This window comes from Oncorhynchus clarkii, chromosome 31 (assembly GCF_045791955.1).
Source record: "Oncorhynchus clarkii lewisi isolate Uvic-CL-2024 chromosome 31, UVic_Ocla_1.0, whole genome shotgun sequence".
In the NCBI taxonomy this organism is placed as follows: Eukaryota; Metazoa; Chordata; class Actinopteri; order Salmoniformes; family Salmonidae; genus Oncorhynchus; species Oncorhynchus clarkii.
Window position 1 is genome coordinate 27,142,224 of NC_092177.1, and position 25,287 is coordinate 27,167,510.

Here is a 25,287-nt window from a genome sequence, read left to right on the forward strand (position 1 = left end):
TCAGCCACAGTAGATGTGTTGGGAGCCCTCCAGTGATGTCTCACTGCATTGGCTCAGCCACAGTAGATGTGTTGGGAGCCCTCCAGTGATGTCTCACTGCATTGGCTCAGCCACAGTAGATGTGTTGGGAGCCCTCCAGTGATGTCTCACTGCATTGGCTCAGCCACAGTAGATGTGTTGGGAGCCCTCCAGTGATGTCTCACTGCATTGGCTCAGCCACAGTAGATGTGTTGGGAGCCCTCCAGTGATGTCTCACTGCATTGGCTCAGCCACAGTAGATGTGTTGGGAGCCCTCCAGTGATGTCTCACTGCATTGGCTCAGCCACAGTAGATGTGTTGGGAGCCCTCCAGTGATGTCTCACTGCATTGGCTCAGCCACAGTAGATGTGTTGGGAGCCCTCCAGTGATGTCTCACTGCATTGGCTCAGCCACAGTAGATGTGTTGGGAGCCCTCCAGTGATGTCTCACTGCATTGGCTCAGCCACAGTAGATGTGTTGGGAGCCCTCCAGTGATGTCTCACTGCATTGGCTCAGCCACAGTAGATGTGTTGGGAGCCCTCCAGTGATGTCTCACTGCATTGGCTCAGCCACAGTAGATGTGTTGGGAGCCCTCCAGTGATGTCTCACTGCATTGGCTCAGCCACAGTAGATGTGTTGGGAGCCCTCCAGTGATGTCTCACTGCATTGGCTCAGCCACAGTAGATGTGTTGGGAGCCCTCCAGTGATGTCTCACTGCATTGGCTCAGCCACAGTAGATGTGTTGGGAGCCCTCCAGTGATGTCTCACTGCATTGGCTCAGCCACAGTAGATGTGTTGGGAGCCCTCCAGTGATGTCTCACTGCATTGGCTCAGCCACAGTAGATGTGTTGGGAGCCCTCCAGTGATGTCTCACTGCATTGGCTCAGCCACAGTAGATGTGTTGGGAGCCCTCCAGTGATGTCTCACTGCATTGGCTCAGCCACAGTAGATGTGTTGGGAGCCCTCCAGTGATGTCTCACTGCATTGGCTCAGCCACAGTAGATGTGTTGGGAGCCCTCCAGTGATGTCTCACTGCATTGGCTCAGCCACAGTAGATGTGTTGGGAGCCCTCCAGTGATGTCTCACTGCATTGGCTCAGCCACAGTAGATGTGTTGGGAGCCCTCCAGTGATGTCTCACTGCATTGGCTCAGCCACAGTAGATGTGTTGGGAGCCCTCCAGTGATGTCTCACTGCATTGGCTCAGCCACAGTAGATGTGTTGGGAGCCCTCCAGTGATGTCTCACTGCATTGGCTCAGCCACAGTAGATGTGTTGGGAGCCCTCCAGTGATGTCTCACTGCATTGGCTCAGCCACAGTAGATGTGTTGGGAGCCCTCCAGTGATGTCTCACTGCATTGGCTCAGCCACAGTAGATGTGTTGGGAGCCCTCCAGTGATGTCTCACTGCATTGGCTCAGCCACAGTAGATGTGTTGGGAGCCCTCCAGTGATGTCTCACTGCATTGGCTCAGCCACAGTAGATGTGTTGGGAGCCCTCCAGTGATGTCTCACTGCATTGGCTCAGCCACAGCTCTGTTTGTGTTTGTATATCCACAGGGCGTCAGTAATTATGAGCAACAAGCACTTATTCCCACTTAACGGCCATTGCATAATTGATATTTGTTTGTATTAAACTGAAGAGGAGAGCATCGAGGGCGGCCCACGCCTCCCCTCTCCTCCCCCTCCTCTCTCTCTCCTCCTCCTCCTCTCCCACCTTCTCCTCCTCCTCCCCCTCCTCTCCCTCCTCCTCCTCCTGCTGCTCTCTCTTCTCCTCCTCCTGCTCTCTCTCTCTCCTCCTCCTCCTCCTCTCCCTCCTTCTCCTCCTCCTCCTCCTGCTCTCCCTCCTCCTCCCACTTCTCTCCTTCTTCCCCCCCTCCTCCTTCTCTCCCTGCTCCTCCTCCTCCTTTCCCCACAGAGATCCTACATGTCATTCTATGCACTCCTCTCTTCCTCCCCCTCTTCCCCCTCCCCTTCCCTTCTTCTCTCTGTCAATCAAACTCCATCTCAGTGGGGTCTCTGGCCTTTGTCGATAAGAGCAGTAATGGACTTTAATGGACATAGAGAAAGGCTATTGCCACATAGTGATTTGCACTAAACAGCCAGGTGGGTGATGGCTAATACCAGGCAGGGGCTGCTGTAAGTAACTAAATTCTATACATTATCAAGGCCATAACGACGCTAACGAAAGAAAGACAATCAAGTTGTAACTCTTGTTTTTCTCTTACCTGTGTGTAGGCTGCTTGTGGTTGGTGTTGGTGCAGATGGCTGTCTGGTAGTCGTGGCTGACACACACCCTGTGAGGAGGGCAGCGCACCTTCACACATGGATGTTTAGTGGCGTCCAGAGCTACCGGGAGAGAGAAGGGACAAAATGAATAACTAAATAACAGGGCGACACCCACGTCAATTCAACGTCTATTCCACATTGGTTCAACGCCATTTCATTGGAATGATGTGGAAACAACGTTGATTCAACCAGTGTGTGGGCAATTACGACCTACCATTAACAGCGGTACAAATACACATTCTAACAAGACCAGTAAGATCAGAATGTACTCCCGTAATCAGACAACAGAGAATATGGATTGAAAGGAACAGAGTCTACTCAATACTAGGAGATATCTTTCAATCATTCAGACACAGAGATACAGCAAAATAAACTCACCCTCACAACCTAACAACGCAGTGCTTCGACAAATGGCTGTCCTCACCATGAGCATTTCTGTCAATGCCAGTGATCATAAAACAGAGGAGCGAGGAGAGAAGGAGTGAGGAGGTGAAAAAAGAGAAGAGAAAGTGTGTGTGTGTGTGTGTGTGTGTGAGCGCGTGCATGTGGCTTATAACAGTTATAAGACCCCCAAGCGCTCCAGGATTTAAACCATATGATAGTTGTAATCCATTCCAACATTCAGAAATCCCATATTGCATTTAGAGGAGTAAGAATCATAGGGAAAGAGTTGGAGATTTTAACGTAGGTAGAGTTTCTGTAGTGTGACCCTTCTGGGCCTGCCTCATCAGAACTCCGGGCAAGCAAGTCGTATAGCCCTGTCTGCGCTCACATCCATCTCCACGGCAACATTGTCGCCATAGCTGCAAGACACAGGTGGCTGGCGTCCAAGGTGACGAAGATCAAAGACACACATTGGCTCTGAGCGTTCCGAGCGTTTTGTCATTTCACGCTACGCTTACGACACAAATCCACCCACCGGGGACAGAGAGAGAGGAATAAAGAAAAGGGGAGAGGGAGAGGGAGAGAGAGAGAGCTATGAAACGGGGAAATAGGGAGGACTGTGGGTGTGGGGTGGGGGGGCTTACTCAGCTATTCTCCGGAGAGGAGAGGAGAGGAGAGGAGAGGAGAGGAGAGGAGAGGAGAGGAGAGGAGAGGAGAGGAGAGGAACAGAATTGAAAAAGAAACCCACCAACAACAAAACAACAGCAAACTGTTGTGACTACAACCTGATCAAAGAAGGATGGCGTGGAGGAGCTCATCCTCACTCCCAGGAATAACAACCTAACAACCTAAAAACAACTTCAAAGCCAAAAGGCCTCTGTACAGCTGAACCCCTTAGATAACTCATTAGAGTACCTCTGATAACAAGACAAGCTAGTGGCCAGGCCTCAATTATCTCACTAATGGGTTGTGTTTGAGCTACGCCTGCCGTGTGATGTCAACACGAGCACTCCCTGACCCACAACACATGCTACACCGGTGGTTGAATCCTGGTTTAGTCCCGAAACACACCACCATTATGCAGACATAAATATGATATTATCTGTTTGCATCTCAAATTTACACAAGTGATACACTCAAAGTTAAAGGAGGCATGTTTTTGAAGAGGTTTAAGGGAATACTTGAACGGGAGATATATGCATGTTTTTCTGTTGGTTATTAAGTAGTTTGTCATGTCTATGACTCTCTACTGTGCATTTAAATACAGATATCACAGGCCACATATACCTGTCAAGGAATGTTCTCTCTCTCTCTCTTATCTCTATCTCCATCCCTCACTCTCTTTCTCTTTGTCTATTTCTCTCGCTCGCTTTCTGAAATTGAGAGAGACGGCATGGCAATCATTTTCCTGATATTTGTCAGTTTGTGGCGTTGAGTTTTACATCTTATTTAAAAAATAAAAAGGTGGCCTTGGCTCTCTCACTCTGCTTTCGAGCAGGAAGAAACCCATCTGACTTCAATCCCCGCGGAAAATTATTTTCTTCCCGTGAGGGAAATGAGAGATGAGAGGAGGATGAGAAGTGGGAGGAGGAGAGAGATGAGAGAGGGACCAGTGGGTGAGAGGACGGTGAGGGGAGAGTGACGGGGGAGAGAGGGGGATGTGGGGTGACAGGAGGAGAGAGAGATGAAAGGTGAGAGAGATGAGAGGGGGAGATATGAGAGGGGCGAGGAGGAGAGAGAGATGAGAGGAAGTGAGAGAGATGAGAGGGGGAGAGAAGGGGTGACAATGGTTAACAGAGCTGTTGAGGACTGTTTAGAGCAAACACAACCATTGTTATGACGTTGCCCTCTTTGGGTACAGCGAGCACCATCCCCCTCTCTCTGCTCCTACAACCAGGCTGCTGTGGTCATATAGGTCGTAAATTCCTAGGGAAGACCCTGCCTCATGGCCACACAGTATAGAGACATAGTGAAGTTTCATAGAGAACAAAGGATTTCCTTCCACCTCACAGAACTTGAGGTCCGAACAACATTTATGTTCCCGAGAAGGTATAAAAGATTGGTGAAGAATCCAGCTACGAACTGGTCCATTTGTTACATTTTGGTGAGGCTCATGGGAGACGGTACGGCCACATTACCATAACGCTGTTTATATAATAGCCTCAGATATGAGGTTTACATCTAATTGTTGTATAAGATTAATGAGTGAGGATGATACTGTTTGTAAAATTGTGTAATGTGATTTTGGACTGTTTAATGAAGGAAACTCCAAATCCCTTTGGAGTTTAACTAAATCAGAGGACCGCCCATGAGCACAGTTATGGTCTGGCATCCTGGGACAGGCCCTTTTTTGCAACTCCTGAATAAAACCCCAACTTTGAGAAATTCTCACTAGACCATGTTTTTCTCCATTACTAGAGGACAAAGGTTGCAGACCACTGCTGAATCTTTTAACCATACCACGTGGTTAAACTCTTAGACTATCGATACCGACAGAATAAGAACAAGTCTTTGATATTAATTACTAGTCTGCAGCTAGGAATTTGGTATCATTGAACGTGAAGAACGACAACCGCCGATACATCCATTCTACAACAACATGAAGGAATGTCACTTTGAACTATCCCCTCTAACCACGACAGAGAGAGCGAGAGAGAGAGAGAGAGAGAGAGAGAGAGGACGGAAACTCTCCAACAGAAACAAACTTTTCAACAGCGATCAAGATGACACACTGAGTAGCGGTCCCGCTGTTGTAAATACTGTAAATATATTGATTGCAATCGTTCCCGAATGAGTGAACGTATTAGCATTTCTATTGTTATAATTATCAACTGTGCGTTGTCTTCTCAGTCGACCCCCACTTCCCTTTTGTACAACAAGCCGCCATTCCGGTTCAGCCCACTAGGGCACATTCCCCTATCATTTCTTGTTACCATTTTTACTTTGTTTGTTTGTGCATTTCTGTGAATTACATAGTTAGTAAAGAAATGATTTAAGACAATTGATGTATGGATGACTCATAGTGAAGACTGGGTTCGTGCAGATAACCAACAATTTAGGACGTTTGGAATGAGACTAATGTGAGGTAAAGTAAATAATTCATTAATTCGAAGACTAATTGATCAGATATAAAATATCTGAAAAGTTATATTAGGAAATTATAACTTTGTATTCGGAATATTTTCCTTGGTGCCCCGACTTCCTAGTTAATTACAGTTACATGATTAATCACGTAATAGTAATTACCGAGAATCTTTGATAAAAACTAAAAGTCTTCAGTCTTCTTTAATGATAGTAAAGACAGGACACCATAAAATACTCAGATACAAACTAAGAGACAGCAACAGCGTGTGGTGGGAAGGAAACTGAGGTGCATTTCTCAATTCCAAACTTTCCTTTGAATACCATCCAGCTAACAGATTTGGCTCCTTGGAAGTTGTGGGAACTTAAGGTTTCCCATTGGTTCTGGGAACTAAGCCATACATTTCTGGCCTGGTAAAACGGAAGTGAGATGGAATTGAAAATGTACATTTTTAGGTTGCAAGGTTATGAGAAAGTTTTCCTTGTAGGTTTTATTAACGCTCTGAAAACAGAAATTATAGGTTATTTGTTGGTTTTTGAATAACTTCCTTAAAACATTCACTGAATATTTCAATTTGACTTTTAATTACACTGCTAGCTTATTTTGGGTTAACTTGTTTTCACTCCAAGCACAGATAGGACAAATGGAAATTCATTTCCTTAGGCGTTAATCATGCAAACACATGCATGTTTTATTGTGAAACGGCAAGTGAGACTTGAACGTATAATTTTCTATTCTCTTTCCATGGACCTGTGCCACCAGGATGGAGCTAGCATGCCATGTTCTTTTATACATACAAAGCTGTTCTTCTTAGTCTATTCAAACAGATCCAATTTCAAAGGAAACAAGCACTCATCAGGTGTGGCCAATTAGAGAGAGAGAGAGAGGGGGGAGAGAGAGAGAGAGAGAGAGAGAGAGAGAGAGAGAGGCCGAGCCTTTATCTGTCTGTTCCCAGTCCTGGGTGAGCAGCCTTGCTGTTCAAGTCTGTTTAATCAACCAGTCAATTCTAATTCAGGAGCACCACATCCTACCCACTATCTCTGCTCTTTCACTCTCCCTCTCTCCTTCTCTCGCTGCTCTTTCACTCTCCCTCTCTCCATCTCTCTCTGCTCTTTCACTCTCCCTCTCTCCTTTTCTCTCTGCTCTTTCACTCTCCCTCTCTCCTTCACTCTGTGCTCTTTCACTCTCCCTCTCTCCTCTTTCACTATATCTCTGTCCTTCTCTCTCGCCTCTTTCACTATCCCACTCTCCTTCTCCCTCTCCTCTTTCACTATCCCGCTCTCCTTCTCTCTCTACTCATTCACTCTCCATCTCTCCTTCTCTCTCCTCTTTCACTCTCCCTCTCTCCTTCCATCTCTACTCTTTCACTCTCCCTCTCTCCTTCTCTCTCTGCTCTTTCACTCTCCCTCTCTCATTCTCTCCCTCTCTCCTCTCTCTCCTCTTTCACTATTCCTATCTCCTCCCTCTCCTCTTTCACTATCCCTCTCTCCTAGTCTCTCTCCTCTTTCCCTCTCCCTCTCTCCTTGTCTCTCTCCTCTTTCACTCTCCCTCTCTCCTTCTCTCTCTCCTCTTTCACTATCTCTCTCTCTTTCTCTCTATCATCTTTCACTACTCCTCTCCTCTTTCACTATCCCTCTCTCCTCTTTCACTCTCCCTCTCTCCTACTCTCTCCTCTTTCACTATCCCTCTTTTCTTCTCTCTCTCCTCTTTCACTGTTCCTCTCTCCTTCTCTCTCTTCTCTTTCACGATCCCTCTCTCCTCTTTCACTATCCCTCTCTCCTCTTTCACTTTTCCTCTCTCCTTCTCTCTCTCCTCTTTCACTATCCCTCTCTCTTTCTCTCTATCATCTTTCACTACTTCTCTCTCCTCTTTCACCCCCCCTCTCTCCTCTTTCACTCTCCCTCTCTCCTACTCTCTCTCCCCTTTCACTCTCCCTCTCTCCTACTCTCTCTCCTCTTTCACTATCCCTCTCTCCTTCTCTCTCTCCTCTTTCACTATCCCTCTCTCCTCTTTCACTGTTCCTCTCTCCTTTTCTCTCTCCTCTTTCACTGTTCCTCTCCTCTTCTCTCTCTCCTCTTTCACTATCCCTCTCTCCTCTTTCACTGTTCCTCTCTCCTTCTCTCTCTGCTCTTTCACTCTCCCTCTCTCCTTTTCTCTCTGCTCTTTCACTCTCCCTCTCTCCTTCACTCTGTGCTCTTCCACTCTCCCTCTCTCCTCTTTCACTATATCTCTCTCCTTCTCTCTCACCTCTTTCACTATCCCACTCTCCTTCTCCCTCTCCTCTTTCACTATCCCTCTCTCCTTCTCTCTCTACTCATTCACTATCCCTCTCTCCTTCTCTCTCCTCTTTCACTCTCCCTCTCTCCTTCCATCTCTACTCTTTCACTCTCCCTCTCTCCTTCTCTCTCTGCTCTTTCACTCTCTCATCTTTCACTCTCCCTCTCTCCTTCTCTCTCCTCTTTCACTCTCCCTTTCTCCTTCTCTCTGCTCTTTCACCCTCTCCTCTTTCACTCTCCCTCTCTCCTTCTCTCCCTCTCTCCTCTCTCTCCTCTTTCACTATTCCTCTCTCCTCCCTCTCCTCTTTCACTATCCCTCACTCCTTGTCTCTCTCCTCTTTCACTCTCCCTCTCTCCTCTCTCCTCTCTCTCCTCTTTCACTATCCATCTCTCTTTCTCTCTATCATCTTTCACTACTCCTCTCTCCTCTTTCACCCCCCTCTCTCCTCGTTCACTCTCCCTCTCTCCTACTCTCTCTCCTCTTTCACTATCCCTCTCTCCTTCTCTCTCTCCTCTTTCACTATCCCTCTCTCCTCTTTCACTGTTCCTCTCTCCTTCTCTCTCTCCTCTTTCACTATCCCTCTCTCTCTCCCTTCTCTCTCTCTCTCCTCTTTCACTATCCCTCTCTCCTCTTTCACTATCCCTCTCTCCTCTTTCACTGTTCCTCTCTCCCCTCTTTCACTATTCCTCTCTCCTTCTCTCTCTCCTCTTTCACTATCCCTCTCTCCTCTTTCACTGTTCCTCTCCTCTTCTCTCTCTCCTCTTTCACTATCCCTCTCTCCTCTTTCACTGTTCCTCTCTCCTTCTCTCTCTCCTCTTTCACTATCCATCTCTCCTCTTTCACTGTTCCTCTCTCCTTCTCTCTCTCCTCTTTCACTATCCCTCTCTCCTCTTTCACTCTCCCTCTCTCCTTGTCTCTCTCCTCTTTTACTATCCCTCTCTCCTTCTCTCTCTCCTCTTTCACTATCCCTCTCTCCTCTTTCACTCTCCCTCTCTCCTCTTTCACTGTTCCTCTCTCCCCTCTTTCACTATTCCTCTCTCCTTCTCTCTCTCCTCTTTCACTATCCCTCTCTCCTCTTTCACTCTTCCTCTCTCCTTCTCTCTCTCCTCTTTCACTATCCCTCTCTCCTCTTTCACTATCCCTCTCTCCTCTTTCACTGTTCCTCTCTCCCCTCTTTCACTATTCCTCTCTCCTTCTCTCTCTCCTCTTTCACTATCCCTCTCTCCTCTTTCACTGTTCCTCTCTCCTTCTCTCTCTCCTCTTTCACTATCCATCTCTCCTCTTTCACTCTTCCTCTCTCCTTCTCTCTCTCCTCTTTCACTATCCCTCTCTCCTCTTTTACTGTTCCTCTCTCCTTCTCTCTCTCCTCTTTCACTATCCCTCTCTCCTCTTTCACTATCCCTCTCTCCTCTTTCACTGTTCCTCTCTCCTTCTCTCTCTCCTCTTTCACTATTCCTCTCTCCTTCTCTCTCTCCTCTTTCACTATCCCTCTCTCCTTCTCTCTCCCCTCTTTCACTATCCCTCTCTCCTCTTTCACTATTTCTCTCACCTCTGTCACTCTCCCTCTCTCCTTCAATCTCTCCTCTTTCACTCTCCCTCTCTCCTTGTCTCTCTCCTCTTTCACTCTCCCTCTCTCCTTCAATCTCTCATTCCTTTTCCTTTCTCTCTCCCAGTATCTATATATATTATTCTCTCACAATCCCCCCTCTCACTCCTATATAACAATCCCCTCTCTCACTGCTATATCACAAGCCTCCTCTCACTCCTATATCACAATCCCCCCTCTCACTCCTATATCACAATCCCCCCTCTTTCCCTCCTATGTCACAATCACCCCTCTCTCATTTCTATATTACAACCCCCCTCTCACTCCTACAGTATATCACAATCCCCCTCTCTCACTCCTATATCGCAATCCCCCTCTCTCACTCCTATATCACAATCCCCCTCTCTCAGTCCTATATCGCAATCCCCCCTCTCTCACTCATATATCGCAATCCCCCAACTCTCACACCTATATCACATTATTCTCCCTCTCACTACTACATTACAATCCCTCCATCTTTCACTCTTATATCACAATCCCCCCATCTAACTCCTACATCACAATCCACCCTCTCTCACTCCATTATCACAATTGCCCCTCTCTCACTCCTATATCACAATATCTCTGTCTCACTTAGGGCTATTGCAGTGACCATATTATCGCCACACCGGCGGTCACGAGTCTTGAAGTTAGTCAAATTCCAAGTGACCATTTAGTCACGGTAATTAGGCTTTTCCAAACTCTGATGCTGCTGATGGTCATTAGCTGCCTACCAAACTCATGAACTGCCTGGTACTCAACATTCTATTGTCCCTCTAATCACTCTGACATCAATGCAAATGTAATCGAAAATCTAATCAAACACTTCATGAGCTCATGTTGATAAACTTTTCTATAGGCTATGCAATTGCGTGATAAAAAAAAGAGTGATGGCCTCTATTAAAAAGAGGAGGATCTCATCAGCTTTCTGTAGGCTAGGCCTAATATATTTATTTCTCAACTTTCCTAATATTAAGCACATTGCTTATCTTTACAACAGGAGTATAGTCTACCGTATAGTCTACCTGGCTGGCATGAAAATTAACCACAGGAGAAGCATCCTCCATTCGCTATTTAAGTGCAGAGATGACATGTATTTTTTCCCCTGCCCCTGTTTTGATACAGATGCATGATAATGGTCCATTCTAAATCAAAACAAATTTCACACAAATATTTTTTAGTATATGTAAAGACAAGATTAAATCATGAATAGTCGTATGGGTGACAATATTAGCCTATCGCTTGTGAATTCTATATTATCACTTGTGAATGATGCCCAGCATAAGAAACTATGCCTTTTTTTGCAACTTTTCCGAATCATAGTCGCACACCTCATGTAGCCTAGCTCATAGGTATACATGTTTTGATAATGTTTGTATGACAACTAAAGTGGCCAAATAACTTCTTAAAATGAAGCACATTAATCAGTTTTACAAGGGGTGTAGAGCCTAACTGGTATACATTAGCAGCGAGTGAGTTTCAAGTTTGGAGAAGATCATTTTCACCATAAAAATGCACCTTCATAATAAAAGCATTACATGCATAATCGCATTTGCGGTCACTTTTGTAAATGGTGTTTTCCACTAATGGAACATTCACTCTTATAGCCTGTGTGTGCATTGCTGCACTTATAATGTGAAGAAATAGCCTAATAGTTTATCAACATTGTAAAGCTATACATTCTGATCTGTTGCGTCAGCCAAACTGCATAAAAAAGTTGTTTTGATGCTAGTGATTGTATTCATTTGAGATCTACTGTCACGACTTCTACCGAAGTCGAAGCCTCTCCTTGTTTGGGCGGTGCTCGGCGGTCCACGTCATTGGTCTTCTGGCCATCATTGATCCATTTTTCATTTTCCATTGGTTTTGTCTTGTCTTGTCTTCCTACACACCTGGTTTCAATCTCATTCATTACCTGTTGTGTATTTAACCCTCTGTTTCCCCTCATGTCTTTGTCAGAGATTGTTTGTTATTCAGTGTTGTGTTGGTTTTAGTATTGGTCCGCGACGGGTCCTCGTACCCACTTTATTTATTGTTACATTTAGTGTTTGGAGTATGTTTTGTTTATTTGTTATTAAATACTTATTACATTACACTCAGTTTGTTTCTCCTGCGCCTGACTTCCCTGCCACCTATACACAGGACACTGACATCTATCGCATCCCACAACTGTCCCAGACTATGTTTGGAATATTTATTTCTTGCACAAAATAAAATAGGCAAACTTTTGTACTATGGGGGATAGTAGATTGACATAGGCTAGTGCTTTTGCTGTTCGTTAGGCTTACTCATCTTGTTGGTTGACGAAAAGTAAATGTGGACAGTTCTTCCAAAAATCTTCAATATGCACCTCTACGCGTGTAGTTGCGACCCTGAATGTGTCTGTCTTCCCTTGTAGCCTGTGAGAAAGTTCTGGGACACTGTAAAGTCCTGTAAGAGCACCTCCTCCCAGCTGCCCACTGCACCGAGGCTAGGAAACACAGTCACCCCCGATAAATCAACGATAATTGAGAATTTCAATAAGCATTTTTCTATGGCTGGCCATGCTTTCCACCTGGCTACCCCTACCCCGGTCAACAGCCCTGCACCCCCCACAGCAACTTTCCCAAGCCTCCCCCATTTATCCTTCACCCAAATCCAGATGTTCTGAAAGCGCTGCAAAATCTGGATCCCTACAAAGTCAGCCAGTCTAGACAATCTGGACCCTCTCTTTCTAAAAATTATTCTCCGAAATTGTTGCAACCCCTATTACTAGCCTGTTCAACCTCTCTTTCGTATCATCTGAGATCACCAAAGATTGGAAAGCTGGTCATCCCCCTCCCCCGGTCATCCCCCTCTTTAAAAGGGGAGGCACTCTAGACCCAAACTGCTACAGACCTATATCTCTACTACCCAGCCTTTCTAAGGTCTTCGAAAGCCAAGTTAACAAACAGATCACCGACCAATTTGAATCCCACCGTACCTTATCCGCTATGCAATCTGGTTTCCGAGCTGGTCATCGGTGCACCTCAGCCAAACTCAAGGTCCTAAACGATATCATAACCGCCTTCGATAAGAGAAAATACTGTGCAGCTGTATTCATCGACCTGGCCAAGGCTTTTGACTCTGTCAATCACCACATTCTTAGCGGCAGACTCAACAGCCTTGGTTTCTCAAATGACTGCCTCGCCTGGTTCACCAACTACTTCTCAGACAGAGTTCAGTGTTTCAAATCGGAGGGCCCTGTTGTCCAGACCTCTGGCAGTCTTTTTTGGAGTTCCACAGGGTTTAATCCTCGGGCCAACTCTCTTCTCTGTATACATCAATGATGTCACTCTTGCTGCTGGTGATTCTCTGATCCACCTTTACGCAAACAACACCATTCTGTATACTTCTGGCCCTTCTTTGGACACTGTGTTAACTAACCTCCAGACGAGCTTCAATGCCATACATCTCTCCTTCCATGGCCTCCAACTGCTCTTAAATGCAAGTAAAACAAAATGCATGTTCTTCAACATATCGCTGCACACACATGCCCGCCCGTCCAGCATCACTACTCTGGACGGTTCTGACTTAGAATGTGTGGACAACTACAAATACCTAGGTGTCTGGCTAGACTGTAAACTCTTCTTCCAGACTCATATTAAACATCTCCAATCCAAAATTAAATCTAGAATCACCTTCCTATTTCGCAACAAAGCATCCCTTACTCACACCGCCAAACATACTCTCGTAAAACTGACTATCTTACCAATCCTTGACTTCGGCGATTTAATTTACAAAATAGCTTCCAACACTCTACTCAGCAAATTGGATGCAGTCTATCACAGTGCCATCCGTTTTGTCACCAAAGCCCCATTTACTACCCACCACTGCGATCTGTATGCTCTCGTTGGCTGGCCCTCGTTTCATATTCGTCGCCAAACCCACTGGCTCCAGGTCATCTATAAGTCTTTGCTAGGTAAAGCCCTGCCTTATCTCAGCTCCCTGGTCACTATAGCAGCACCCACCTGTAGCACGCGCCCCAGCAGTTATATTTCACTGGTCACCCCCAAAGCCAATTCCTCCTTCAGCCGCGCCTTTCCTTCCAGTTCTCTGCTGTCAATGACTGGAATGAATTGCAAAAATCGTTGGAGCTGGAGACTTATATTTCCCTCACTAACTTTAAACACCAGCTGTCAGAGCAGCTCACAGATCACTGCACCTGTACATAGCCCATCTGTAAACAGCCCATCCAACTACCTCATCCCCATACTGTTATTTATTTTGCTCCCCAGTATCTCTACTTGCACACTCATCTTCTGCACATCTACCACTCCAGTGGTTAATTGCTATTTTGTAATTATTTCAATACAATTGGCCTATTTTTTGCCTTACCCCCCTTGTCCTACCTCATTTGCACACACTGTATATAGACTTTTTCTATTGTATTATTGCCTGTATGTTTGTTTATTCCATGTGTAACTCTGTGTTGTTTGTGTCGCACTGCTTTGCTTTATTTTGGCCAGGTCGCAGTTGTAAATGAGAACTTGTTTTCAACTAGCCTACCTAAATAAAGGTGAAATATATATATATAAATATATATATATATATATATATATTTTAAATGAACTAGTGTAGCCCACAGATATTTTGTATAGCCAGATCGGGACCTAACATAAGGAGTAGGCTATTCTGTTAATCTGAAATAGACTACATTTTCTTAATATCATTTTTCTTTAGACCTGTCTAAAATAAATAATGGATTTATTGTGATGGTGTAGGCTATATTACATGGATTTATTATTAAAATGTAGATGTTCTGAAGGTCTGCATCAGGGGCATGTAGGCTATGTGTGGAAGCCAGGAGATGCTAAATGTGTTCATGTTAATTGACGGTCAATTACCATGAAAATAATAGTTATTTTCTTGTCAATCACCGGCTGATGAAATTTCATAACCACCACAGCTCTAGTTTCCTTCTCAAATTATTTTGCTTACTCAGTTAACCCACACTATCCTCATCTCTCCTCTCTCTATCTTCTCTCTCTCCTCTCTATATATTCTCTCTCCTCATCTCTTCTATGTATCTTCTCTCTCTCTTCTCTCTCTCTTCTCTCCCTCCTCTTCTCTCTATCTCTTCTCTCTCTCCTCATCTCTCTCATCTCTCTCTCCTAATCTCTCTTCCCCCTTTCTGTGTTCCCTACAAACATAACATTTAATTGTTCATAACCCTGACACAATCTCTCTCAATTCAATTCAAAGGGCTTTATTGGCATGGGAAACATGTTTATATTGCCAAAGCAAGTGAAATAGACAGGAAATAAACAAGGGAAATAAACAATAGAAAATTAACAGTAAACATTACACACAACATTTAAAATGTTATATTATTGGCTATGTACAGTGTTGTAATAATGTGCAAATAGTTGAAGTATGAAAGGGAAAATATATAAGCAGATAAACACAGGTTGTATTTATAATGGTATTTGTGCTACATTCGTTGCCCTTTTCTTGTGGCAACAGGTCACAAATCTTACTGCTGTGATTGCAAACGGTAGTATCACACCGAATAACCTCAGCAAAAAAAGAAACGTCCCATTTTCAGGACCCTGTCTTTCAAAGATAATTCGTAAAAATCCAAATAACTTCACAGATCTTCATTGTAAAGGGTTTTAACACTGTTTGCCATGCTTGTTCAATGAACCATAAACAATTAATGAACATGCACCTGTGGAACAGTCGTTAAGACACTAACAGCTTCCAGACGGTAGGCAATTAAGGTGACAGTTATGAAAACTTAGGACACTAAAGAGGCCTTTCTACTGACTCTGAAAAACACCAAAAGAAAGATGCCCAGGGTCCCTGCTCATCTGCGTGAACGTGCCTTAGGCATGCTGCAAGGAGGCATGAAGACTGCAGATGTGACCAGGGCAATAAATTGCAATGTTCGTACTGTGAGATGCCTAAGACAGCGCTACAGGGAGACTGGACGGACAGCTGATCGTCCTGGCAGTGGCAGACCACGTGTAACAACACCTGCACAGGATCGGTACATCCGAACATCACACATTCGGGACAAGTACAGGATGGCAACAACAACTGCCCGAGTTACACCAGGAACACACAATCCCTCCATCAGTGTTCAGACTGTCCTCAATAGGCTGAGAGAGGCTGGACTGAGGGCTTGTAGGCCTGTTGTAAGGTAGGTCCTCACCAGACATCACCGGCAACAATATCGCCTATGGCCACAAACCCACCGTCGCTGGACCAGACAGGACTGTCAAAAAGTGCTCTTCACTGATGAGTCACGGTTTTGTCTCACCAGGGGTGATGGTCGGATTCGCGTTTATCGTTGAAGGAATGAGCATTACACCGAGGCCTGTACTCTGGAGTAGGATCGATTTGGAGGTGGAGGGTCCGTCATGGTCTGGGGGCAGTGTGTCACAGCATCATCGGACTGAGCTTGTTGTCATTGCAGGCTATCTGAACGCTGTGCATTACAGGGAAGACATCCTCCTCCCTCATGTGGTACCCTTCCTGCAGGCTCATCCTGTCATGACCCTCCAGCATGACAATGCCCCCAGTCATACTGCTCGATCTGTGCGTGATGTCCTGCAAGACAGGAATGTCAGTGTTCTGCCATGGCCAGGGAAGAGCCCGGATCTCAATCCCATTGAGCACATCTGGGACCTGTTGGATCGGAGGGTGAGGGCTAGGGCCATTCCCCCCAGAAATGTTCGGGAACTTGCAGGTGCCTTGGTGGAAGAGTGGGGTAACATCTCACAGCAAGAACTGGCAAATCTGGTGCAGTGCATGAGGAGGAGATGCACTGCAGTACTTACTGCAGCTGGTGGCCACACCAGATAATGACTGTTACTGTTTACATTTTGATCCCCCCCTTTGTTCAGGGACACATTATTCAATTTCTGTTAGTCACATGTCTGTGGAACTTGTTAAATTTATGTCTCAGTTGTTGAATCTTGTTATGTTCATACAAATATTTACACATGTTAAGTTTGATGAAAATAAACGCAGTTGACAGTGAGAGGACGTTTCTTTTTTTGCAGAATTTAGAAATGGGAGTTTATCAAGATTGGTTTTGTTTTAAAATTATTTGTGGGTCTGTGTAATCTGAGTGAATTATGTATCTATGATATGGTCGTACATTTGATTAGGAAGTGCAGCTCAGTTTCCACCTCATTTTGTGGGCAGTGTGCACATAGCCTGTCTTCTCTTGAGAGCCAGGTCTGCCAATTGTGGCCTCTCTCAATAGTAAGGCTATGCTCACTAAATCTGTACATAATCAAGTATTTTCTTAATTTAAGGTCAGTGACAGTGGTCAGGTATTCTGCCACTGTGTACTCTCTGTTTAGGGCCAAATAACATTCCAGTTTGCTCAGTTTTTTTGTTGATTCTTTCCAATGTGTCAAGTAATTATATTTTTGTTTCGTTGGTTGCTGTCCTGTGGCTTTCTGGGGTTTGTTCATGTTTCCCCATACCAGCTGGCAGAGGGGACTCTTCTCCAGTTTCATCTCTCTGTCGGTGAAGGCTTTGTTATGGAATGTTTGAGAATCACTTCTTAGGTGGTTGTGGAATTTAACGGCTCTTTTCTGGATTTTTGATTATTAGCAGGTATTGGCCTAATTCTGCTCTGCATGCATTGTTTAGGGTTTTACATTGTACACAGAGGATGTTTTTGCAGAATTCTGAATGCAGAGTCTCAATTTGGAGTTTGTCCCATTTTGTGAATTCTTGGTTGGTGAGTAGACCCCAGACCTCACAACCATAAAGGGCAATGGGTTCTACAACTGATTCAAGTATTTTAAATCAGATCCTAATTGGGCCCCTCTTGCCTTGTCTCTCAGCTCATTCACAGCTTTGTGGAAGTTTCCTGTGGTACTTTTGTAATGTATCTGTTATGGATCCCCATTAGATGCTGACATGGCAGCAGTTACTCTACTTGGGGTCCAGCAAAATTGAGGCAATTATTAATTTAAAAAACATGACAATACATTCAATATATATTTCACAACATATTAAGCGTGTGTCCTCAGGCCCCTTCTCTACTACCACATATCAATGAAATACAATTAATGTGTACGTGTGTGTATAGTGCATATAGTATAGTGTGTTTGCATGTGTTTATGTATGTGTTTCTTCACAGTTCCATAAGGTGCATTTTGATCAGGTTTTTTTTCCTAAATGTTTTCTGCTTGCATGAGTTACTTGATGTGGAATAGTGTTCTATGTAGTCATGGCTCTATGTAGTACTGTGCACCTCCCATAGTCTGTTCTGGACTTGAGAACTGTGAAGAGACTTCTGGTGGCATGTCTTGTGGGGTATGCATAGGTGTTCGAGCTGTGTGCTAGTAGTTCAAACAGACAGCTCGATGCACTCAACATGTCAATACCTCACAAATACAAGTAGTGATGAAGTCAATCTCTCCTCCACTTTCAGACAGAAGAGATTGGCATGTATTGAAATCAACAAAGCATGAAAAGACTTTGCTTTTGTTCAGGTTTGTTTGTCAACAAGGGTGTGCAGGGTAAACAAGTGGTCTGTCGTACAGTAATTTGGTAAAAAGACAGTTTGAGATTTGCTCAGGACATTGAGGAAATGTAGGAATCTGCTCTTAATGATAATGCAGAGGATTTTCCTAAAGTCTCCAATTTTGTCGATTGGGGTGATCAATCCTTGGTTCCAAATATTTGGGAAGATGCCAGAGCTGAGGATGATGTTAAAGAGTTGAAGTATAGCCAATTTGTGGTCTGTATATTTTCATTTAGGATACCATCAAAATCCCAGGCCTTTTGGGGTTGAAGGTTTTGTATTTTGTCCTGTCGTTCATCGAATTTAATTGAAGAATCCAGTAGGTTCTGGTAGTCTTTAATATCTGACTCTGTTTAGTGTGTTCCAATTTTCCCAGAAGAGGTGTCACGTCTACTCCCGCTCCTCCCCTCCGCCGTTCGACATCGCCATTAAACTAACCACCGGTCCTGGGAATCATCATTACTGTGTCAGCATTGATGTCGCTATTTCCCCCTGTCCAGACGCTGTTCCTGTTCTGTTTCATGTACGTTGTTTATTAAATGTTCACTCCCTGTACATGCTTCTCGTCTCCAGAGTCGATCCTCACAGTTACAAGTGGCTGGACTCTAGGGATTCTTGAATTACATTGAGCTGATTTCTGACGTGCTGTTCATACTTTCTTACTGTATTTCTGTATTGTTTTCGTGTTTCACCATAGTGAAGGTGTAGGCTTGCTTTCCAAGATTGCGTAGCAGTCGGACGTATATTTGTCTTGTCTTGTCCGTTGTATATAGTAATTTTCCTCATTTTTTTCATATATATTTCGTATATATTTTATTCTCACTTTCCATCTACGAACTGAATATACTTTCCTGCAACCCGCCTCAACCAATGTGGTACGGATCTGCTATTTTATACTTTAGAATAGGAACCGCCATCAGAAGCTAGCCAGCTAACTAGCTACTAGTCAGTTAGCCACTGCTAGCGGTCTTCACTATTAACTCGGACACCAGCCAGCTTCAGCTTGGTCAATACCTGTCAGTCTGCACAGTACGACATCAACCCAGAGCATATGGGACTACTTTTTCTCTACCTCATCACCGGATTCCTGCCGGTGATGAGGTAAAGGGTCCATTACACCGGATCATCGCAGCTAGCTAGCTGCATTCGAGTGGCTACTGCTGGCTAACGCCTCTGTCCTGAAGAGGTCTACCAGCTAATTACTGGGCTACAATATCTCTTTTGCCAATTGGCCTGGACCCTTTATTGCTGACAAGGAGTCCCGCCGATCCATCACAACTGGTCTGCCGACGTAATTTCAACCGCCTCTTCCGTTGCGAGGTCGCCGAAGGCCCATCTGCTATCCCCGGACCGCTAACTGTCCTGACCAACTTGCCCTCTAAATACACCTCTGCTGTCTTCAACCAAGATCTCAGCGATCACTGCTTCATTGCCTGCATCCGTAATCTGCGGGTCTGCGGGTCAAACGACCACCCCTCATCACTGTCAAATGCTCCCTAAAACACTTCAGCGAGCAGGCCTTTCTAATCGATCTGGTCCGGGTATCCTGGAAGGATATTAACCTTATCCCATCATTAGAGGATGCCTGGTTTCTCTATAAAAGTGTTTTCCTCACCATCTTAAATAAGCATGCCCCATTCAAAAAATGTAGAACTAAGAACAGATATAACCCCTGGTTCACCCCAGACTTGCCTGCCCTTGACCAGCACAAAAACATCCTGTGGCGTTCTGCATTAGCATCGAATAGCCCCCGCGATGTGCAACTTTTCAGGGAAGTCAGTAACCAATATACACAGTCAGTTAGGAAAGCTAAGGCTAGCTTTTTCAAACAGAAATATGCATCCTGCAGCACTAATTCCAAAACGTTTTGGGATACTGTAAAGTCCATGGAGAATAAGTGCACCTCCTCCCAGCTGCACACTGCACTGAGGCTAGAAAACACTGTCACCACCGATAAATCTACGATAATTGATCATTTCAATAAGCATTTTTCTATGGCGGACCATACTTTCCACCTGGCCACCCCTACCCTGGCCAACAGCTCTGCACCCCCTGCAGCAACTCGCCCAAGCCCCCCCCCCCCCTCCCTCACCCGCTTCTCCTTCTCTCAAATCCAGACAGCTGATGTTCTGAAAGTGCTGCAAAATCTGGATCCCTACAAATAAGCTGGGCTAGACAACCTGGACCCTCTCTTTCTAAAATTATCCGCTGACATTGTTGCAACACCTATTACTAGCCTGTTCAACCTCTCTTTCGTATCATCTGAGATCAACAAAGATTGAAAGGCTGTCACGGTCATCCCCCTCATTCAAAGGGGGAGACACTCTAGATCCAAACTGTTATAGACATATATCCATCCTGCCCTGCCTTTCTAAAATCTTCGAAAGCCAAGTTAACAAACAGATCACGACCAATTCGAATCCCACCGTACCTTCTCCTCTATGCAATCTGGTTTCCGAGCTGGTCATGGGTGCACCTCAGCCACGCTCAAGATCAGAAACGATATCATAACCACTGTGGATAAAAGGCAGTACTGTTCAGGCGTCTTCACTGACCTGGCCAAGGCTTCTGACTCTGTCAATCACCGCATTCTTATCGGCAGACTCAACAGCCTTGATTTCTCAAATGACTAAACTTGTTCTCAACTGGCCTACCTGGTTAAATAAAGGTGAAATACCTTTTTTTAAAGGCTTAGGTTTTCTGGGTGTCTGTGTTTTTGGTTGGAGAGGTTCCTCAATTCCTTTTAGGTTTTTGCATTCTTCATCAAACCATTTGTCATTGCTGTTAATTTTCGTAGGTTGTCTGCTTGAAATGTTTAGATTTGATAGGGAAACTAAATAGCAGAATATATTATTTAGGCTTTGGACTGCCAAGTTTACACCTTCACTATTGCAGTGAAGCATTTTGTCCAGCAAGTTGTCTAAAAGGGATTGAATTTGTTGTTGACCAATTGTTTTTTGGTAGGTTTCTACACTACTTTCCTTCCATCTTTCACATTTCTTAATAGTATGCAGTTTGTTGGGCTTCAATGCCTCATGATTGAATATTGCTCTGGTCAAGTAGACTGAGATTTTGCTGTAATCTGATAGGAGTGTCAGTTTGCTGACTGTGAACGCTCTGAGAGACTGGGTTGAGGTCAGTGATAAAGTAGACTACAGTACTACTGCCAAGAGATGAGCTGTAGGTGTATTTACCGCAGGAGTCACCTCAAAGCCTACCACTGACTATGTACATATCCAGCGTGCAACAAAGCTGCAGGAGTTGTGACCCGTTTTTGTTGGTTGTTTTGCCGTAGTTGTCTAGTGGGTCACGTTGGGGAGGAAATGCCGTCACCTCCAGGCAGGTGTTTGTCACTCTGTTTGCTGAGGGTGTCAAGGATCTTTCCAGTTCTGGCATTTAGGTCGCCACAGACTAGTACATGTCCCTGGGTCTGGAAATGATTGATCTCCCCCTCTAGGATGAAGAAGCTGTCTTCATTAAAGTATGGAGATTCTAGTGGGGGATATACGTAGCACACAGGAGGCATTTTTCTCTGTTGAGGTAATTTCCTTATTAATTTCTAGCCAGATGTAAAATGTTCATGTTTTGATCATTTCTATAGAGTGAGTTAGGTCTGCGCTATACCAAATTAGCATACCCTCTGAGTCTCTTCCCTGTTTCACACCTGGTAGGTGGGAACCAGTGGGTCCATCTTCTCTTTACCATGTTTGCTGTACATGTATTTCCAATTTCTTTGGTGAAGTCCGGGTTCCTGCTCTTTAGTCCAAAGGCAGAGGACCTCAGACCTTGTCCATTCCAGGATGAGATAGTAAAATCTTTGTGTTCCATAGTGTCCAGTGTTGTTATTTGTGGGGTTTAGGCTTAGATGTGAGCATTAGGTGTGAGCAGAGCATGCTGAGCATCTGGTACATCCCTCTGGGGTTGAAGGATGGGGCTTTGGTGGGTGTAATCGTGGGGGTTGGGCCTGTTGCTCTGTTCACAGCCTGTGCATATGTGTGGGTGTCATGTTGAGGTCCTTGCTGCAGGGGTGCAGGAAATGGGGGGGCAGAAGGGGAATAAGACTGAGCTGGGAGCGGGTGGGGGCTATATAGGGTGTGGCTAGGGTTTGTTTGGGGAGGGGTCGACTGGTTGGGGTTGGTGGTGCTGTGGTCTGGGTGTAGGTCCTCTTGTTGTGGACCTTCTTGGTGCAGGTTCTCCAGGAGGGTGTATTGCAGTTCTGGGAGGGTGTCTCACTGGTCTGGGCGGGGTGTCCTTCTCAGATGATCCTGTGTGAGGTGCTGGGGTTGCGGTTGAGGGTGATTTCCTTCAGGATCCTGGTAAAGGTAGGAACTGCTGCCTTGTGGACCAAGTCCAGGGTGGGAGTGGTGGGACTGGTAAATGTTTGGTTTTTAGCCACAGTCCCTGAAAATGCTTGCATTCATCCGCTGTATGGTGGCAGGGGGAAAGTATTTTCGTGGTAGCAGGGTGGAGATTGTTGTGCACTTGTGCATTGGGGAAAGTGGAAGACACCTTTTCAATCACTCCATTGAGTGCTGTGGCCACCCTTTCCTGTTGTGCCCTCAGGTAATTTGTGCCTGTGTGTATTATGATGTGGCTGGGGGACCCTAGTCGGTCCTCTGACAGCAGCTCTAGGGTGTTTGGACACCAGAGTTTAGCCACTTCGTGTTTTGGAAAAAGTTTTCCCATTTGAGTCAATTAGGAACACAATCTCTGTCTTTTCTGTGTATTCAGTGGGTGTAGGGGTGTTGTCAGGAGAGCTGTCCGGTGGACTGACATGGGCGGTGCCAGGAGGGGGAATCTGCTGGGTTGTTGGATCCTGCCTTGTCTGTACTGCTGTGGTGTTAGGCCTGTGGTCGGGGTCTGAAGTGGGCTGTTCTGGGGGATTGGCCAGCTCTCTCATGAGTGGTTCACTGTCACACCTCAGCTTTCTCACCTCCTCCTGCAGTACTGTTAGCTGGGCTGTGTTCCTCTCTCTCCTCGTTAAGTTCTCTCACCACAGACAGGAGTGCAGCCAGCTCTCTCAGACAACCGTCTATCTCCACCTTCAGCCCCCGGGTCTTGTTGGGGTGTTGTGGACTAGCTCACTGAGCTCCACCATGTCTCGCTCCAGCTTTGTGAATTTATCTCTCTCAACGATGGAGGAGCAGTGCAGTTGTGGGAACTGAGTCAGTTCAGTACTGGGGGGGTGACTCTCCTCATCTGCAGGACAGTTTGAAGAGGGGTGGGGACTCGTCACCAAGAGAAAGCTTCTCTGTGCTCTCTTTTTGATTCTTTTGAAGTCCTGTCAGAAATGTATGAAGCTGCCCTGAAATACCACTGTTCCATTCTTGTACAGGTTGAGAGAGAGTGTCTTGGTCTCAGGGTCCTCGTTTTCCAGTATTCTCATTGTCCACCCTCCTCCAATACCCTCTCTCTTAAAAGAAGTGCAGTGTGCTCTTATAGCTGTGTGCCAATGCCCAGGGATGGCCTGTGTGAAAGATTAAGTTGCTTACGTTCCCATTTTTGCAGCAGTCAGCAAAAAGTGTCTCTGGGTTGTCCATGTGGAGCTCTTTGTACTCTGTCCGTGCCTTGTCATTTTTACTATCAAAGGGGTACTGTACTTTGGTGACCTCTGCACAGGGGAAAGCCATGGAGCAGGGGGCCAAAGAGGCCTCTACATTTGGGTGGGGGAGGAACTCTGCTGCCATTGTTGGGCTCAGTGGCTTCACACCTCTCACTTCACACTTCAGTGCTAATTAATGTTGCAACCGGGTCTGTCCTTTCGTAACAAGCTTGGTAGCCTTTTAATCTTTTAACTTCAGTCTTTATATCTTTTAATCTTTAGCATTCAGTCTTTATAAGGTTAAATATCTAGAGATTATTGTGATGTTCTTTTCTATCTAGGCTTTCAAAGTAGTTTCAGACTGAACATTACTTACTCAGTTCAAGGTTGGATGATATTTTAGGGTTTCTGTTTTGCTTCTCAGACAGTTTGCTGGATAGTCCTTGGCAGTAAAAATCATTGGCAGTAAGAATCCTTGGTAGTAAAAATCCTTCCAGAATCCTTCCAGCTAATTTTTACCAAAATTTGGAGTGAACGTTATGTTGTGGTGGGTAGCATTCTGTAACAAAGTTTATCCAACCCCTAAATTGTTTTATGCTGAAAGATTCAGGAGCTCATCGCTCATCTTGCTTTCGTTCATCTGTTCATCTCTCTCTCCCTCTATCTCGCTCTCTCCCTCTATCTCTCTCTCTCAAATTCCCAATGGCTTTATTGGGATGGAAGGTGTAACCACATACAGTGTAGACACATATAAAATCAATGATTACGCAGAAAGGTAATAATAGGAACAATAATAATACTCAATGAGTAGTAACAATTAACCAGACACCACAGTAAGAAATGAATAACAATAATAATACTCAATGAGTAGTAACAATTAACCAGACACCACAGTAAGAAATGAATAACAATAATAATACTCAATGAGTAGTAACAATTAACCAGACACCACAGTAAGAAATGAATAACAATAATAATACTCAATGAGTAGTAACAATTAACCAGACACCACAGTAAGAAATGAATAACAATAATAATACTCAATGAGTAGTAACAATTAACCAGACACCACAGTAAGAAATGAATAACAATAATAATACTCAATGAGTAGTAACAATTAACCAGACACCACAGTAAGAAATGAATAAAAATAATAATACTCAATGAGTAGTAACACTTAACCAGACACCACAGTAAGCAATGAATAACAATAATAATACTCAATGAGTAGTAACAATTAACCAGACACCACAGTAAGAAATGAATAACAATAATAATACTCAATGAGTAGTAACAATTAACCAGACACCACAGTAAGAAATGAATAACAATAATAATACTCAATGAGTAGTAACAATTAACCAGACACCACAGTAAGAAATGAATAAAAATAATAATACTCAATGAGTAGTAACAATTAACCAGACACCACAGTAAGAAATGAATAAAAATAATAATACTCAATGAGTAGTAACAATTAACCAGACACCACAGTAAGAAATGAATAACAATAATGAACTAGTGATAAAGACACAGGTAGCCATGTTAAATCTCTGGTTGGTCTGGCTGTCCCTACGGGTGTGGCTGTCCCTACAGGTGTGGC

At 44.7% G+C, this 25,287-nt stretch overlaps 1 protein-coding gene across 1 annotated transcript in view; it reads right to left on the reverse strand.

The window, feature by feature from the left end:
* Positions 1–25,287, reverse strand: part of LOC139390884 (testican-1-like) — a 406,470-nt gene that overhangs the window by 24,642 nt on the left and 356,541 nt on the right. The window contains exon 5 of the mRNA XM_071138279.1: positions 2,242–2,362. Within this exon, the coding sequence (XP_070994380.1) occupies positions 2,242–2,362 (121 nt within the window). The remainder of the gene's footprint in view (positions 1–2,241; positions 2,363–25,287) is intronic.